Here is an 18706-nt window from a genome sequence, read left to right as displayed (position 1 = left end):
TGGTTTGTGGCTACAAATGAGCCACTTATTTTTAAATTAAAAATTTATGTATTATCTTCTTTTTTTCTTTTCCTTTCTTTTCTTTTCTTTTTTAAATTCTTTTCCTTTCTTTTATTATATTTATTATTTCTTTATTTTTATTTTACTATCCTTATTATTATTATTATTATATATATATTTCTTTAGGATGTTACAACTCTACCCCTCTTATAAAAATTTCGTCCTCGAAATTTTACCTGTATTAAAGAGATGAGGATATTATGCTTTCATGACATCTTCGCTCTCCCAAGTTGCTTCTTCTACTTTGTAATTCCTCCACAGGACTTTAACGAGAGGAATTCTTTTATTTCTCAACTCTTTTATTTCTCTCGCTAGAATTTTCACAGGTTCTTCTTCATATGATAAGTTTGGCTGAACATCCACAGATTCAGCTGGGAGGATATGAGAGGGATCTGACCTGTATCTTCTAAGCATAGAAACATGAAAGACATTGTGTATCTTGTCAAGTTCTGGTGGTAAGGCTAGCTTGTAGGCTACCGGTCCTACCCGTTCCAAAATTTCATAAGGACCGATAAACCTAGGACTCAGTTTGCCCTTTTTGCCAAATCTCAGCACTTTCTTCCAGGGTGAAACTTTAAGGAAGACTTTATCGCCCACTAAAAACTCTATATCCTTTCTTTTCTTATCTGCATATGACTTTTGTCTGTCTGATACTGCCTTTAACCTCTCCTTGATAATCTTAACCTTTTCTTCTGTTTGCCTTATCAAGTCAGGACCCACAAGTTTACCTTCACTTAGCTCTGTCCAGCATAGAGGAGTCCTGCATTTCCTCCCATACAATGCTTCATAAGGTGCCATTTTAATACTGGACTGGTAGCTGTTGTTATAAGCGAATTCCATTAACGAAAGATACTTTTCCCAGCTTCCTTCAAATTCAATAACACAGCTCCTTAGCATGTCTTCTAAGATCTGAATTACCCTCTCTGACTGTCCATCTGTTTGGGGATGAAAAGTTGTACTGAAGTTCAATCTGGTACCCAAGGCTTCATGCAATTTTTTCCAAAATCTTGATGTAAACCTCGGGTCTCTGTCAGATATGATAGAGATAGGTACGCCATGCAGCCGTACTATCTCGTTTATGTACAATTCTGCTAATTTCTCAAGGGAATAATCTGTTCTGACAGGTAGAAAATGTGCAGACTTCGTCAATCTATCAACAATCACCCATACAGCATCTTTCTTTCTTGGTGTGAGTGGCAGACTAGTGACAAAATCCATAGTAACTCGATCCCATTTCCATTCTGGTATAGAGATTGGTTGTAGCAACCCAGAAGGAACTTGGTGCTCTGCTTTTACCTGCTGACAAGTTAAACATTTCGAAACAAACTCTGCTATGTCTCTTTTTATTCCTGGCCACCAATAGTTCTTCTTCAGATCTTGATAAATTTTGGTACTACCAGGATGCATTGTATATGGACTACTATGAGCCTCTTCCAGTATACTCTTCCTCAACTCAGTTATGTCTGGCACACATATTCTGTTTTGGTAATATAAGCAACCATCGGCTTTAATTTCAAACCCATTATCCTTCCCTTCCTGTATTTGACTTACCTTCACTGCAATATCTTTATCTTCCTTCTGAGCTTCCTCGACTTGTTGAAGCAAACTGGGTCTAACTTTCAATTCTGCAATTACAGCTCCATCTATAGCCAATGTCAAGTGAGCATTCATAGCTTTGAGTGCAAGCAAATGTTTTCTGCTAAGAGCATCTGCGACCACATTTGCCTTACCAGGGTGGTAGTCAATAATACAATCGTAGTCTTTTAAAAGCTTCATCCATCTCCTTTGTCTCAAATTTAACTCTTTTTGAGTTGGCAAGTACTTTAGGCTTTTATGATCTGTATAGATATAACACTTTTCACCATATAAGTAATGCCTCCAGATCTTTAATGCAAAGACTATGGCTGCTAATTCTAAATCATGGGTGGGATAGTTTCTTTCATGTGGCTTTAATTGCCTGGAAGCATAAGCAACAACTTTCCCATCTTGCATCAACACGCAACCAAGTCCATTGTGAGAGGCATCACTATAAATCACAAAGTCCTTACCCGATACTGGTTGTGTAAGAACAGGTGCCTCTGTGAGCATAGCCTTTAATCGATCAAAACTGGTCTGACACTTGTCATTCCATTCAAACTTGACATTTTTCTGCAACAATCTTGTTAGTGGAGCAGCTATTTGAGAGAATCCTTTTACAAACCTTCTGTAATAACCAGCTAACCCCAAGAAGCTTCTGACTTCAGTAATGTTCTTGGGTGGCTTCCATGCAAGGATAGTCTCTATCTTTTTGGGATCGACCCTTATGCCTTTTGCAGACACTACATGTCCCAGAAAAAATATTTCATTCAGCCAAAATTCACATTTGCTGAACTTAGCATAAAGCTGTTTCTCCCTCAACGTTTGTAATACAATCCTCAAATGCCTATCATGCTCTTCTTTTGTCTTTGAATAGACAAGAATGTCATCTATGAACACAACAACAAACTGGTCCAAGAAAGGATGAAAGATACGATTCATCAAATCCATAAATGCAGCTGGAGCATTAGTCAATCCGAATGGCATGACAAGAAATTCATAATGCCCATATCGGGTCCTGAACGCAGTCTTTGGAATATCTGCATCCTTTACTCTGAGCTGATAATAACCTGATCTCAGGTCAATTTTAGAAAAGACACCCGCTCCCTTTAGCTGATCAAACAAATCATCTATTCGAGGCAGTGGATATTTATTTTTGATGGTCACCTTATTGAGTTGTCTGTAGTCCACGCACAATCTCAGTGAACCATCCTTCTTCTTAACAAATAGCACTGGTGCACCCCAGGGAGAGATACTAGGGCGTATGAAACCCTTATCGAGTAATTCTTGTAGCTGCACTTTTAATTCTTTTAATTCTGTGGGAGCCATCCTATAAGGAGCAATTGATATGGGTGTCGTGCCTGGTACAACTTCTATGGCAAATTCTACTTCTCTTTCTGGAGGTAATCCTGGTAATTCATCTGGAAAGACATCAGAGAAGTCGCAAACAGAAGGTATATCTTGCACAATAGGTTTCTCCTTCTTAGCCTCCAAAAAACAGGCTAAGTATGCCTCACAACCCTTTCTTATCATTCTTCTAGCTGCAGTAACAGAAATAACATTGGAAAGAAAATCTGATCTCTCGCCCACAACTACTACTTCTTCACCTGCTGGTGTCTTTAACGTGATTCTCTTCTTTCTACAGTCAACTATAACTTGGTGTCTAAACAACCAATCCATTCCTAGGATCACATCAAACTCCCGAAAAGGTAATTCAATCAAGTCTCCATGAAAAATGTGTCTGTGAATCAAGATGGGGCAATCTTTAAATACTTTACTGACAACTACGCTGTGGCCAAGAGGATTAGTTACTACTATATCCTGGTCTAGTATGCCTGCTTGTAGTTCTTTTTTATTTGAGATAGGCATGCACATATAAGAGTGTGTGGAACCAGGATCTATTAAAGCATGAACAGACTGGCCAAAGATAGAAAATGTACCCATGATAACATCTGGGGAATCCTGATCCTCTCTTGCTTTGATGGCATAGGCTCTGGCAGGTGCTCTAGATTCCGGTCTATCCACGGTCTCTGACACTCTTTGACTAGAGGTACCTGTCGGCTCACTTCTACCTTTGCTTCTGGTCTTTTGAGTTACTGGTGCAGTTCTTTCTGTTACTGGTGCTGAGGCTATCAGCTTCTTAGGACAATCCTTCATAATGTGATCCATAGAACCACATATGAAACAAGCTCCCGTCAGCAGTCTGCAAGTACCAGTATGCCTCCTTTTGCAATGGTCGCACTCTAGTGGAAGGCTTCTTTCTGAGCCTCCTGAACTGGCCACAGAAGCAGTCTGTTGAACAGACCCACTTGCTAAACTCTGAGATGATTTTTTGGCCCTGCCTTTGAGACTGGCTTGATCTAGCAGGTTGAAAACTCTTCTGTCTCTTACCAGAGCCCTGTGAAGCTATCATCTGTCCTTGACTCTGATTCTGACTGTGAGTCCTTTTTTGCTGACTCCTCTGTCTTCTATTCTGATCTTCTTCCCTCACTTTCTCTACATTTAAAGCTGCATTCACCAGTGCTGAAAAATCTCTGATTTGAAGAGCAACTAGAAGCATCTTGATCTCAGTGTTCAACCCTTGCTCAAATCTTTTACACTTTGCCTCCTCTGTAGGAATAATTTCCCTGGCATATCTGCTCAGTCTAATAAACTCCCTTTCATACTCAGCTACTGTCATACGTCCTTGCCTCAAATAGATAAACTCTCTTTTTCTCTCTTCCATATATATGTCGCCTACATATCTCTTTCTGAACTCATTCAAGAAAAACTCCCACGTCCTCTGTATTGGTTGCACTGTCTGTGCCACAGTGTCCCACCATTGGTAGGCTTCTTCTTTCAGTAGTGACACTGCATAAATGAGACTATCTTCTGGGGAACACTGTAGCTGCTGAAGCACCCTGTCTGTACTTTGCAACCAATATTCTGCTGCAGACGCATCATCTTCCTTCCGTCCTTTAAATTCCGTAGCACCATACTTTCTCAATTTATCAATAGGCGGCCTAGCTGGTGCTGGTGCAGGAGCCGGTGGAGGAACTATAGCTGGCTGAGCTACTCCGGCCACCTGCCTGAAAATCTCTATTAATTGCTGCAATAAGACCTCCTGCTCTGGCCTTGTAGCACCAGGAGGAGCCTGGGGCGGTGCATGGCCAGTGGCCTCAGTCGGTACATGACTTTCTACTTCTTCTCCGACTTGAAGTTCTCTGTGCTCTTCAGACATCCTATAATATTAAAATTCATAAAAAAAAACTAGATGTGCATTAGAGTTACATCATATCTTTAAGATATATGGCATGTACATATTCTTATACTTATCTGTTTACCCACATACTGTCTAGAATCGACTAAACCAGGCTTTGATACCACTAAATGTAACACCCCCTACCCGATTATTTAATTAATCGAGTCGGAGACATTACATTTGTAACAATTCTCTTATCTTTCCTTTACTTTATATCGTGTAAATCATGACTTTTTTTTTATATATAATCTAATATCTCTACTTTTTCCTTTTCTTTTTTTTTTTTTTTTAGCCAAAAATCCGGCAGAGTTTTCCCTAAAATATGGACTTAATTCCACCTGTGAAAAGTAATATCACACTTCTATCAATTTCAACCTTAACCCCCAAACTTTTTTCAACATCAAAACAGTTTCAATTTCGATCAAACACTTCATAACATTTCATTAGTCTCAACACATAAACTTATACTAATCATCCACATTTACACCAAAATTAAAATATTTAACTATATCCGTTCCAAACCATATTCAACTTTATCTCTAAAACCTTATGTACATGCCATATTTCCAAAAATTAACTTTATATAAAATTTACAAAATATACCCCAATATAGATGATGATGTAATTCTGGCTGGGTTGATGCAGATCTTGATCTACTGCTCTTTGAATCTACCACCTGCGCGAGGAAAAAATAAATTCCAACGCGCTAAGCAATTTGCTTAGCGGTGCTCAACTTTCCTTTTTTTTTTTTTTATAAATAAAACATTTAAATCAAGATCCATTTAACCACAGTAAATTAAACAAATAACAGTAAACTATATAGCAAATAATTTTGAAATAAATCTAAATCATACTAGTATTTCACATATATGCATATTTTCATTTCATAATCTTTTTCTTTTTTTTTTCATCATGTAAAAGGTTTTACCTTTTCTTAATACTTTTATTTATCTATTATTTTTCTGTTGGCCCCTATAAATTTAAATGGGACTGTTAAGTCAGATAAGGAAACTGTAACTGTAGGGCACAAAGTGCCAAAAAACTGTATGGCTCGAAAGCCGAGTCTATAACTGTAGGGTACCTCATTGTATCCCAAAAATCCGTGTAACTGTAGTGCAGTACTGCAAGATCTGTATATGGCATGCCACACCCTTAAACTAACTCACAATTCCCACTAAACTTACTAGGGCCAGACTTTAAATAATTTATACATTTAAACAGGGACAAAAACTTGCAATACAGTGTCACTGTCAATTATTCAAACTATAATACTTTATCATATTACAACTCTGCTTTTAAACATTGCTTTTAAGCATTGTCATATCATATAATTCTATTAATTTAGTACAACTACATAAATTATAAATTCATAATTTAATCATTAATTAATTAACTATTATTCTTTTTAATTATTATTATTATTCTTATTATTATTATTATTTTTTTTAATTCCTATCTTTATCTTATATTATTCTTATTATTCTTCAACATCATATTTACACCATGACTCATTTTTCTTATTCCTTCCATTTCTATTTTTTTTTTTGTTTGTTTTTTTGTCACTATATCTAACCAAATTATTGTTCTATCAAAGAAAATAGAGTCATTTTATTATATCCACAACTTAAATTTTAGTTAAATTACATATAAATTTTAGAATTTTCTATCCGTTCAATCTCTTATTCACTTGGTCTTGCTATTAGGGTAGTAAAATTCAAATAGAACATAAATAACCATTTCTTGAATTTATTGAAATAGAGTTGAGCACAAACCTTCCCAAGATCTTTCACAAGCTTAAAATTCCCTAATTTTCATTTTCTTTTCCTTTCCCTTCCACTTCTTCTTCATGAAAAAAATAAACCAATAAATCAAATTAATACAATATTTCTCATAAATATTCACATAAAATGATAAGAAATAACCCTACAACAAAAACCCCTAACATACCTTTCAAATTTCCAAACCCTTGGTTACTATTCACTCTCCCTCACCCTTGAAATTTCTCTTTGATTTCCCTTCTTTTCTTCAAATGCTTCTTTGGAAAGGTGTTGAGAGAAGATGGGAATTAATTGGAGGTGAAATTTTGAAGCAATTTTGGTGTAGAAAAACAAATGGAGAAAGGAGGTTTCACGGCAGAGGAAGGAGAAGAAAATGGAGAAAACAAAAATGGGTTTCTCTCTTCACTTCTAGTCTCTTCTTCTTTCCTCTTTTCTTTTCTTTTCTTTTTTTTTTTTTATTTGGTTTGTGGCTACAAATGAGCCACTTATTTTTAAATTAAAAATTTATGTATTATCTTCTTTTTTTCTTTTCCTTTCTTTTCTTTTCTTTTTTAAATTCTTTTCCTTTCTTTTATTATATTTATTATTTCTTTATTTTTATTTTACTATTCTTATTATTATTATTATATATATATATATATTTTAGGATGTTACAGTTAAGCAGTTTAGTCAATTGTTGCATTTGAAAAGCTGAAATTAGCCGATTTGGAAGGGTTGCACAGCCCTGAAAAATTACATGCTCTTTACCCAGATTAAATGCCATCAAGAGTTTTTCAAAGTCCCAAACAATTGGTCCCAATGTACGAAGCCATTGAGTTCTCAATACTATATCATAGCCTTCCAGAGGTAAAACATACAAATCAACAGCAATGGAAATCCCTTGGATTAAAATTTGGGTTTGAGCATAGATACCTAGGCTGGATAACTCTTCACCAGAGGCTACCTACACTTTCATTTTTTATCTCATCGATGGCTCAAGCCCCGCCTTCCTTGCATACTGTTCACTGACAAAATTATGGGTGTTGCCTGAATCTACCAAAATTACTCCATCCAAGCCAAGCACCTTCCTAATAAGTCGCATGGTTTCTGGTCCTTCGAACCCCGCAATAGCATGTAATGATATTGCCGGAATTTCCGATGTAGGAATCTGCTCCTCAATCTCCATGTTGGTATCTTCATCACTATCTGCTAAGACTGCCTGTATGGAGAACAATTTTTTGCACCTGTAGCCAGGACCAAACTTTTCGTTGCATTTAAAACACAAACCCAATCGCTTCCTCTCATTGAGCTCATCCCAAGTCAGCCTTTTAATGTTGTTTGCAGCTGGTTGACGGACTGCAGGTGGAAGGCGTGATGTTTGGAATGCTGGACGAATCGGTGTGGGAGTTCCCTTTGCTTAAGCTGAATTTCTGGCTTCATACAGTCGTGCCAGCGCTATGGCCTCTGATAAGGTTTTCGGCCGATTGGCCTGCACATCTATTCGTATGGATGGGATTAATCCGCTGACAAAACAGCCAACTTGCCGTGCTTGTGATAAGTGTTCGACTTTAGCCAATAATTTCTCAAACTGAGATTGGTATGTTTGAACAGTACCATGTTGTTGAAGCTTCAAAAATTCCCCAAAATAATCTATGAGTTGATTAGGACCGTACCGCGAAAAAAATCCTTCTTTAAAATCAGCCCATGTGATCACTAGATTCTCTTGTTTTAGTAACTGGTACCATAATTGTGCATCTCCCACCATATGGAATGAGGCAATCTCAACTTGGTCTTCATCCGGTGTTTGGTGGAACTGGAAAAATTGCTCTGCCCTGCAAATCCAGCTTGTGGGGTCTTCCTTCTCATCAAAGTGTGGGAAGTCTAGCTTAACCAGTTTAGGAGTATATGAAGAAGTACTCCCAGACCGGGTAAGTTTTGTTCCAGATTCTGGGGTGTGTGTCTCTAATTCAAGTGCCTTCCCAAGAGAGGATTGAATGGCCAGTCGATCCATCCGGGTATTGAGCTGAGAGAAAAGCTCTTCAAGTCACTTAGCAATGCCTTCCTCACCTCCCGAAAGGGATTGAACAGATTTTTCAAGCAGCTCGACTATCTGATCCATGCTAGAGCTTTAATACCACTTTGGTACAAACTGCTTTTTGTTCTTCGAACCTATGATGAGTTAATTGAAACAAAACAAAGAAAATGTTTAATTGAGGAAACCAAGGCCTCTACATTTCCTGGATTAATTTATTCATCAACTTAAATAGAATTATAGCTAACAAACTTAGCTATTTACAAGGAAGATACTACTGCTAACAAATAGCAACTTAATTAAAATAAATAGGAGCTAACTGCAGACTTATTCAAACACAAATTTAAGATACGTGACAATGATACTAAAATATTATTCATAATATAAATGTTTAGTTTATAATTAGTTAGTATTTTCATATCAACTCTTCTCGGAGAGATGCAAAGAATTATTAAGAACTACTTAAATTTTTTTTAATATAAACATTATTTACGTCAGTAAGAATTATAGATTATAAAGAGCATATATGAGTTAAAAAAAATAAATAAAATTAGGTTAAACGTTCAAATCTTATTATTATATTGAAAGTTGAATCTCTAGAAATTATACAATTATGCATTGTTGATAATTTTAGTTAAAATTTTAAAAGCAAATACCAAGTATGTGAAGAATATAGAAGTAAACCTTTTCTCCCTAGTTTAGCCCATTGAGCCTCTCAAATCATGAAATTAACTTTCAAATCTTAGTATCAAGAGAAGTATAAAAGGTTTAGAGGTCTCTAGGTTTATTCATCTATTCAACAACAAACAAAAAACTAAATATTTTTAAAACCTGAAAAAGATAAAATAAAAGGAAAAAAAAAAAAAGCAAAATCCATAGTTGAGTTTACACGACGAAGAAATTTGGACTTTTTATCTGTTGTATTTCGATGTTTATTATATTTTCCTTATTTTATGTTTCAAATGCTCAAGAGAAAGAGAAAGACGCTGCAGAGGCCTCGGCTCTCGGTCCTGGCGGAGAGGCCTCTGCTTCCAGCAGTAAATAACCTCTATTCCCAACAAAAAAGAATCCGAAAAAAAAGTGAAAAAGTAGATATTTGGAAGATTCTTGCATGCAATCGTTGTATATGGCTAGAAATAAGTTAAAGAAAGATTTAATTTGTAGATTTTTAAATAAGTAAAATTTTCATATTTACAATATTCTTATATGTAGCTGTTTCATTTAGCGAGAATTAAGTTAAGAAGAAACTTAATTGTTGAACTTCTAAATAAGTAAAGAATCTTAATCTCTATCTGGAAAAAAAACCTTGAAACAAAGTTATATTGTTATAAAAGTTATTTTTACAGAGCTCATTAAATTTTTTTTAGAATTAAACATATTTAAATTTATATTGTTATTTCGTAATTAATTGAAATTTTATAACAGGTAAAACCATAATTACGTAATTATTTATTCACCCTCCTAATCATAATTGGTATATGTGGTATTATATATTCTAAAATTTATTTTTATATTATATTTGGAGCTCATCTAAATTTTTATAATTACTATAACATTCATACAACTATATATTTTATTAATTAATATTTTATAAAAGTATGATAAATTATTTTCTATTTATCATTTCTAATTTAAAACTTTTGTTTTCCATTATAATTTATAAATGCAATGTGTATGTTTATAAATATAGTAGCATCAACAAATTCTTATAATTATAGTTATTGTTGTATAATATTCATTTTTTTATTCAAAAGGATGTAAGAGCTGAGTATAAATTAGAGCTCCATAGAGAGATAATCCTTAAGTCGTATAAGCAGTTCAAACTTAATATATTTCTATTAATTTTAATAAACAAATTGTAATTTGTGATTGTACGTATCAGTGTTTCACTAATTGTTTTTATATAATTTTTTTAATTTATTTATTCCATATAATTTTTCTCCTCGCTTAAACTTGGCTTATATAAAATTAGATTAGGCTTCACATTCCATTTAGATAAATTTACTATTTATCTAAATTAGCTTGTTTGAACTAATTAAATTCCAACAAAATCTCCCACTGTTTTTCACATATAATAATATAAATCTTAATTGTAATTCAGTAGGTCAGAAGATCTCTAATCATATTAATTTAGTAGATTCTAAACAAGCTAAAAGTTTCTAACATTTAGAACTGAATCTGTAAATTATAATTTTCATATGTTTTAATGATTTTTACGTTTGTGAGGAATTCATTTAATATTTAATTTGAGTAATTAAGAACAAACAATTATGACGAATTCATGTTAATTTTTTAGAAAAAAGAAAAACAAAAAATGCAATCAATATTAAATGGTTCTATAAATTTATTAATTATATATGAGGTGAACAATCTAAATAAAATTATAAATATAAAATTTAATTTAAATCTTAACAAATTAAAAAAATAATTTAACTTTAAATTATTTAATTTAACATATCAGCTACACCATCATTGAATTTGTAGTTTATTAAATAAAAAATTAACAATATCAAAGTGCTAAATACTGCAGTTCAATTGCCAACACAAATAGATTAGTCTTTGCTCACTAAACTCAATTTAATTATAACTCATATACTTGGACGTATTTGATTCCTATCTTTACTTAGATGGTATTTCTAGTTTGATTCCTACCTTTTTTGATTATGAATGGTGGAATTCAATGACGAGAGTTGATCTTTAAAAGTGTTTTTGGATGAAATTTAAAAAAAAAAAATTTATTTTTTTATTATACTATCAATAGTTGCAAAAAAATAATTGTTCTCCGTAATAGTGAAATTTGAGAGTTGTTCGGATACCAATAAATATTTTTATTGATATTTTAATGAATGTATATTTTGAAAATGAGTTTAATTAATGGAAATTTACTTCGTTGCCAAAGGCGACAACACTTGAATACTTAAATAAAAAAAAATACTTCTTCTCAAACCATATTTATTTTATTTAATCTATAATTTTAATTAAATGGGTGGATCACGCTTGTTTTGAAAAAATAGATTTGAGAATAAAATGTATAAATTTTTTAACTTTAGGGCATCAACATTGTCTAATTTCAATAAGTCATAACATCAAACATAACAAACATTACGAATTTTTTAATTAACAACAACGTTTATTTTTAAGTTTGGTAATTCTCTTTGTTCTTCTGTATGAAAGTACTTTGGATTATAAAATATTTAATAAGGTTGACTACGATGATACCCAAAATCAAACAAATAAAGTAAATCAACTTTATATATAGAATATTAACCGATAAAATAAATTATGCAAATAGTTAAGAAAGAAAGATTATTGTACTCTTACTTTAAATTTAAGCATATATATAGATATATATAATATGAACGAGATATTTCAAATACCGTGATAAATGACGGAGAAATATATTTAAACAAATTTTATCCATGCTTGAATATCCAAAATATTATCCACATTAAAGTGCACATAATTTGTTGAGCATCAACAATATTATTGTGTTGGACAAATGACACTCAAATATTATTCATACTATAACTGGTCGGTGTATAATGAGCTAGAATTTTTATATCAACTCTTCTCAAAAAATTATTATGAACCACTTAAATTTTATTAATGAGAACATTATTTACATCATTAAGAAATATGGATTATAAAGAACACATATGAGTTAAAAGAAAAAAAAAAAAACTAGAATGCTACATTGAAGGGTGAATCTCTAGGTGTTTTAGAATTATGCATTATTGATAATTTTAGTTAAGACTTTAAAAGTAAATACCGAGTCATACGAAAAATAAATAAGATTTTTTCCTTAATTTAGCTCATTGAGCCTCCTCAAATCATGGCATTTAACTTCCAAATCTTAACATCAAGAGAAGTATAAAAGGTTTAGAGTTCTGTATGTTTATTCACACAGATAAAACAAAAAGAAAAAAAGTAAAATCCATATTTGAGTTTACGAGATGAAGAAATTTGGGCTTTTCGTATGTTGTATTTCACTGTTGATTATATTTTCCTTATTTTCTGTTTCAAATGCTCAAGAGAAAGAGAAAGAAGAGGCCTCTGCTCCCGGCGGAGAGGCCTCTGCTCCCGGTCCCGGCGGAGAAGCCTCCGCTCCCAGCGGTAAAGAAGCCTCCGCTCCTAGCGGAAAAGAAGCTGAGAAAAAAAAGAAAAAGTAGATATTTTCATGCAATCGCTGTATTCGGCGAGAAATAAGTTAAAGAAAGATTTAATTAGTAGATTTTCAAATAAATAAAATGTTGATATTTACAATATTCTCATATGTAACTGTTTCATTCAGCGAGAATTAAGTTAAAGAAGAAAGTTAATTGTTGGACTTCCAAATAAGTAAATGAATCTTAATTTCTATCTTAAAAAAACCTTGAAACAAGTTATAGTGTTATAAAACTTATTTTTACAGTCCTAATAAAGTTTTATTTTTTTTAGAATTAAACATATTTAAATTGAGGAAAAATTACTTTTTAGTCCCTGAAGTATAGCATAATTAACGGATTTGTCCCTTTATTTTTAGAATCCAACACTTTCGTAATTTGAGGTTTAATTCCGTCAAAATTCAAGGTCTCCGTAAAAAATTTCTGTTAAGTCAATAATTTCCACTTAATCAAAGGAAAGAGAATAAATATAATCCCAAAAATATCCTTATCAATAATAAAATGAAAAAATTACTATTTAGACCCTATAGTATGAAAAAACTCACTACTTAGTCCCTCAATTTTGAATAATATATTAAAATATCCCTAACATTTTAAAAAGTATACTAATTAGTTTCTCTATTAATTTTATCACCAAATATTTTACTATTTAGTCCTATAGTTTCGAAAAAAATATTAGTTGGTCACTCAAATTAATAAAAAATTTACTAATTAGTCCATCTATATCAAGCGTATTTTAGATTTTTTTTATAATATTTAACGATTAAAATTAATGGAAAGATTAACTAGTAGACTTTTTAAAATGTTAGAGATGTTTTAATGAATTTTTCAAATGGCGAACAATGATCGACAGCGAACAGCATCACAAAAGCAATTTCTATTGAGTTTTAACTTTTTATTTTTAGTAATTTAAATTTTTTATATTTTGATTTTTATTATCTTTACTGAATTTGAATCTTAAATTTATTGGAATTTTTATTTGTTTATGGGGATTGAGTTTCAGATTTTCTTCCTTGAATTTTGACGAAATTAAACTTCTAGGACTAAAGTGTTGAATTTAAAAAATAGAGAGATAAATCTGTTAATTATGTAATATCTTAGGAACGAAAACATATTTTTTCCTTCAATTCTTTGAGAGATGGACCTATAAACTTGTAGGAATTAAATTTCAGAGACTAAAGTGTTGGGTTCTAGAAAGGTAGTTCGGTCATTTTTTCTGTTACTAACGATATTTTTGACGGAGAGACATCTAATTTTGATGGAATTAAACTTCAAGGATAAAAGTTAGAGAAAAGAGAAAAGTTAGAGAAAAGAAAATATTGCTAAATTCCCAATTGAACTCTTGTGATCTGTTTTGCTTCTCATAAAAACAGAAACTTAGAAAAACATGGAAAATTTTTGAAATTTTCATAAATTCTCAATTGAAATCACACACAGAAGGCACAAAATAACTGAGATTACTACCTCTATTGCAACTAAGTACCCTAAATTCGCCAATTGTTAAAAATCAAGAGTGAATTCCACTTCTTCACCTCCAATTTCTCAGCAGCCAAAACAGATCCTAGAAACGAAACCAAGCAAACAGAAGTAAAGATGGGGAAACTAAAATGAAGAGAAAACCTTGTGAAAAGGACCAACGCGTTGTTCGCCGGCGTAAGGTTTGAAATTCCTCATAACCATTTCTTTAATGAAAAGCCTCGGAGCTTTGGAAGATCCAGAAGCTAGGCCTGAGTGGGACTCGTTGACCATGAACTCATATGCAATGAAAAAAAAGAAGAAAATGTGAAAAAACAGAATGAAAAAGAACTTCCAGTTGTGTACCACTAGGGAAAGGACACAACCTTTTGAATTCTCAACAATATCCTCCAACACTCTCTCCTCATCCAACAAAAGTTTTTGCAGTTTTGGAATATCATCCTCAAGTTTTGGAATCATATTTGTTGATATTGTCTCCAAAATAGCGATAATAAAGTGTAACTACAAACAAATTTGATTCTCCAGCAATGTAAAATCCATCTTATCCAAAAAGATTTAAAATTTTACTTTTCTTTTCCAGACACAGGATCAAACTGTAGTAAAAATCCCCTAACAGAAGAAACAGGGAAAAGGCTGCATATGATAGATGACTATCCCCAAACCATCATAAAGCAGATTGGCATATGCATTACAGACACCTTTTTTTAGTTCCATTGCCAGTGGCCCATGTACCAATGTTTTTGGGTGAGGGGCTCTCCTCCAGCAACTCAAAAGCATCAACTTCTTGAAAGTATTCCTTTTCTTTGTCAAAGTTTGGAGGCTGTACAACCTTTCCCTAACCACAAATAAAAATGACCGGGCTTCAGGACCTGAAAGGAATAAAAATGTAGCCATACAGCTATAGCATCACACCAATAGGAGAAGCAGTAAGAACTGATACAGATAAATGCATACTTTTGGAACAGGCGGCTTGCCCTTTCTTTTTCCCTGCTTTTGTTTAGGTCTATTGTCCACACAAGCAGCAATAGCAATGCTTACTCTCCCTCTGCATCGAGCACAAAATTACATTATAAAAATGTGAATAACAGCGATAGAGAATGAATTTAAAAGAATAATTATTTGAGTTTTGAGTAAAAGTTTTGGATTATGGAAATGTAACACATAAGCTACGAATGCACTAGTGAAAAACTTCTCTTTTATTTGGAGAAAATATACATACACATCACATGCACACATGCGAACAAACAAAAGGAGCTACTAAGAGCTACTCTGACCTTCCAAACTTTCAATATAGACTTGCACAAGTCATCATTCACCAGAGTGAATGACATTTGCAACAGACATGTAAAATAATATCAAATATCCAAAAGCATATGATGCAAAAGGACTAAACTTATCGTACAGCAGCTAAAACCCGTTGTCCTCGTCTTGACCGCCTGCTTCTTTGACATCAACAGTGAAGTTATATTCCTGGTCGCAGCCCAGATAAGAATCACAAATGAAATTTGTGCAAGATAGTCGCAGCAGAATGAATCTGCAAAGAACAATGAAATAATATTACTCTTGAAATTGTTAACATGGATAGAAGTTCAAAAAGAAAAATAAGACACTTGTGCATGGCAATGCATAAGGGCAAGGCAAATAACCAAGTTAACAAACAAGCACAAACCTAAATTCGAAATCAGTCCTCATCCTTCCTCGGCATCTTGATCCTTTGGACCATACTATCAACTTTGTAGCCATCAAAGGCCTTTGGAGTACCTATTTGCCGCCTCATTTTGCGTGTCCGCACCAGAGGTACACTGTCCTGCACCGGAGGTACATTGTCCTGCACCAGGGATGCACTATTATGTGGTTATCAGGCTCCAGATGAATAGACTCCATCTGTGGCTCAGAATTGGCTCCCGGACATGAAGGTTAGACGGGCGTTCAGCCTCCGATGATGGCTCCATTTAGGGCTCAGAATTGGCTAGCAATAGTGAAGTGACTTGCAGCGGTGAATCCATAATGTTCTCATGATGCATCACAGGTTCCTCCAATTCCTCAGGTCTGCTGCTTTTGCATCTCTTATGTATCCTTAGTTCTTGTTGTTCTGCAGTCTGTTTTGTGTTTTAATTTCTTCTTTTTTTGATTATAAAGTTATGCAATCTATGGAGGAATGCATTGATTTTTTTTTTTTTTGAGAACTTATTCAGTGCTATGAGTGAGACTGTGAGAGGGATGATTTACTTTTTAAAAGTACAACTGAGTATTTCATTATCTTTGCATCTTTGTCTTTTGCTACTGATTTATCTCTTATGTATCCTTAGTTTTTGTTGTTCTGCCGTCTGTTTTGTGTTTTAATTTTTTTTTTGATTATATAGTTATGGATACAAAAATTACATCAAGTAGTGATCGTTTGGATTTGATACGTGCCCTCAACCATGGCTTGGACCCCGTATAAAAGAAAGGGTTAAGGACTCAAGGATATTCAGGTTTTTTGATTTCAATGAACATTTTAGACTTGACTTGGGATTGATTTCCCAATTTCTCAATTCTTTTGACGAAAGCAAGTCTTTGTTTTTTATTTTTGATAAAAAATTGTGCTTGGGGCTTGAGGACGTTCTATATCTAACTGGGCTTCCCATTATTGAGAAAGCAATAATATGTGATGGTACCGAGACAAATGATAAGTTTGAGGACTTGGTGGGCATCCCAAAGCCCAGAAACAAGAAGAATATAGACTTGCAAAGTTTAAAAAATTATGTGATGAGCATTCCGGCAGATTGCCCGAATCTATCCACATACATCCGTGCATATTATTTATGTGTATTAGGCTGTGGAGTGTTCCTGGGCTATCCAAAAGAAACAATCTACTGCGATATGGTTCAGTTTTTGGAGGATCTGGACCAAATAAACGAATATGCATGGGTTGCCGCAATGTTAGGCCACACACTTTATGCCATGAAGCGTTACAAGAAATATCAGTTGAAGTACTTTTCTGGCAGCGGACTGCTATTGCAGGTAAATTGTGAATATGAATTTGAATTTAAATTTCCGTTTATGAAAAAAAATTCTTTCATTTTCTAACTCAATAAAAATTGCACATGTTTGTATTGTATAGCTCTTTGCAGTGGTACATTTTCCGGAGCATGCCATTGCATTCTTTTCAAAAGAAAAAAGAGCAGTACCGTCATTCCCCCTTGGGGTTGAATGGGTAAAAGCAATGGCAAAAAAATCCAAGGGCAATTTTAATAAAAAATTTCTCATTACAGAAGAGGTACCTTTGCATTCTGAAATTTCTAAACTATGATGTCATGTGGTTTTGGCTCCTATTTTATTGATTGGTGTTGAAAAAAAAATGTTTAGTAACTGACCGTTGTTGTTTGTTTCTTTTGTTATTTGCAGGCTAAATATGTCGAAAAGCCATATATTGGCGTGGCTGTTTTGGAGGTGGTAGCAGCTGCAGAATTGAGGATGCCACTGATGAAAGTGCCACTGCTGTGCTTAAATAGAGCGGCTTGGTACAATTCACATAATTGCCGCAAGCAGTTGGCTGAAAGACCCATTGTAGGGATATGTTTGCCATTCAAAACAAAGCAAAATAAGGGAGTTGATGATACTAATTGGTATCACTTCCATGAAAAACAAATCCCTGCATGGGATAGAGCTTGCCAGCAAGCTAGGATGGAGACAGCCTTTGCTGATGAGCTGCTGCCACCACGGGACCCAGGTGAAGATGAAAATATGCCTAAGGAATTGGAGGAACCTGACAACGTGATGCATCATGAGAATATTATGGATTCACCGCTGCAGGTCACTTCACTATTGCTAGCCAATTCTGAGCCCCAAATGGAGCCATCACCGGAGGCTGAACGCCAGTCTAACCTACATGACAGTGCAGCACCGGGGGCCAATTCTGAGCCACAGATGGAGTCTATTCATTTGGAGCTTGATAACTAGCATAATAGTGCATCCCCGATGCAGGACAGTGTACCTCCGGTGCAGGACAATGTACCTCTGGTGCGGACACGCAAAATGAGGCGGCAAATAGGTACTCCAAGGGCCTTTGATGGCTACGAAGTTGATAGCATGGTCCAAAGGATCAAGATGCCGAAATGTATCACATCATAAAAATGTGAAACAAACAACAACGGTCAGTTACTAAACATTTTTATGATATGATACATTTCGGCATCTTGATCCTTTGGACCATGCTATCAACTTCGTAGCCATCAAAGGCCCTTGGAGTACCTATTTGCCGCCTCATTTTGCGTGTCTGCACCAGAGGTACACTGTCCTGCAGCGGAGGTACACTGTCCTGTACCGTGGATGCACTATTATGCTGGTTATCAAGCTCCAAATGAATAGACTCCATCTGTGGCTCAGAATTGGCCCCCGGTGCTGCACTGTCATGCAGGTT

At 34.1% G+C, this 18706-nt stretch overlaps 2 protein-coding genes and 1 long non-coding RNA gene across 5 annotated transcripts; 1 reads left to right on the top strand and 2 right to left on the bottom strand.

The window, feature by feature from the left end:
• Positions 1-7612: 7612 nt before the first annotated feature.
• LOC110619611 lies at positions 7613-8644 on the bottom strand. Its single transcript, XM_021763124.1, has 2 exons — positions 8076-8644; positions 7613-7877 (listed from the first exon to the last, which is right to left on the bottom strand). The coding sequence occupies exons 1-2, from the start codon at positions 8642-8644 to the stop codon at positions 7613-7615; spliced, it is 834 nt and encodes a 277-aa protein (XP_021618816.1).
• A 5695-nt stretch (positions 8645-14339) lies between these two features.
• LOC110618402 lies at positions 14340-16804 on the bottom strand. 3 transcript variants are annotated; one of them, XR_002488495.2, is made up of 4 exons: positions 15974-16804; positions 15698-15838; positions 15259-15349; positions 14340-15173 (listed from the first exon to the last, which is right to left on the bottom strand). It is a non-coding gene; the product is annotated as an uncharacterized LOC110618402 (long non-coding RNA). The 3 variants fall into 3 exon arrangements; XR_002488494.2 differs by having other exon boundaries at positions 14341-15173; positions 15707-15838; positions 15974-16794; XR_006351306.1 differs by having other exon boundaries at positions 14342-15139; positions 15707-15838; positions 15974-16794.
• Positions 16805-17395: 591 nt separating this feature from the next.
• LOC122724078 lies at positions 17396-18394 on the top strand. Its single transcript, XM_043958598.1, has 2 exons — positions 17396-17563; positions 17692-18394. The coding sequence occupies exons 1-2, from the start codon at positions 17510-17512 to the stop codon at positions 18244-18246; spliced, it is 609 nt and encodes a 202-aa protein (XP_043814533.1). The 5' UTR covers positions 17396-17509; the 3' UTR covers positions 18247-18394.
• The last annotated feature ends 312 nt before the right edge of the window (positions 18395-18706 follow it).

Source organism: Manihot esculenta, chromosome 7 (genome assembly GCF_001659605.2).
Source record: "Manihot esculenta cultivar AM560-2 chromosome 7, M.esculenta_v8, whole genome shotgun sequence".
Lineage (NCBI taxonomy): Eukaryota > Viridiplantae > Streptophyta > Magnoliopsida > Malpighiales > Euphorbiaceae > Manihot > Manihot esculenta.
This window is presented reverse-complemented; position numbering and strand designations above follow the sequence as displayed.

Excerpts from the sequence above, each read along its gene's own strand:
- LOC110619611 (XM_021763124.1), bottom strand. The coding sequence starts at position 8,644 with ATGGATCGACTGGCCATTCAATCCTCTCTTGGGAAGGCACTTGAATTA. Across the intron at positions 7,878-8,075 it reads GCCATAGCGCTGGCACGACT|GTGCAAAAAATTGTTCTCCA; the intron begins GTATGAAGCCAG and ends TCCTGGCTACAG.
- LOC122724078 (XM_043958598.1), top strand. The coding sequence starts at position 17,510 with ATGGCAAAAAAATCCAAGGGCAATTTTAATAAAAAATTTCTCATTACA. Across the intron at positions 17,564-17,691 it reads AATTTCTCATTACAGAAGAG|GCTAAATATGTCGAAAAGCC; the intron begins GTACCTTTGCAT and ends TGTTATTTGCAG.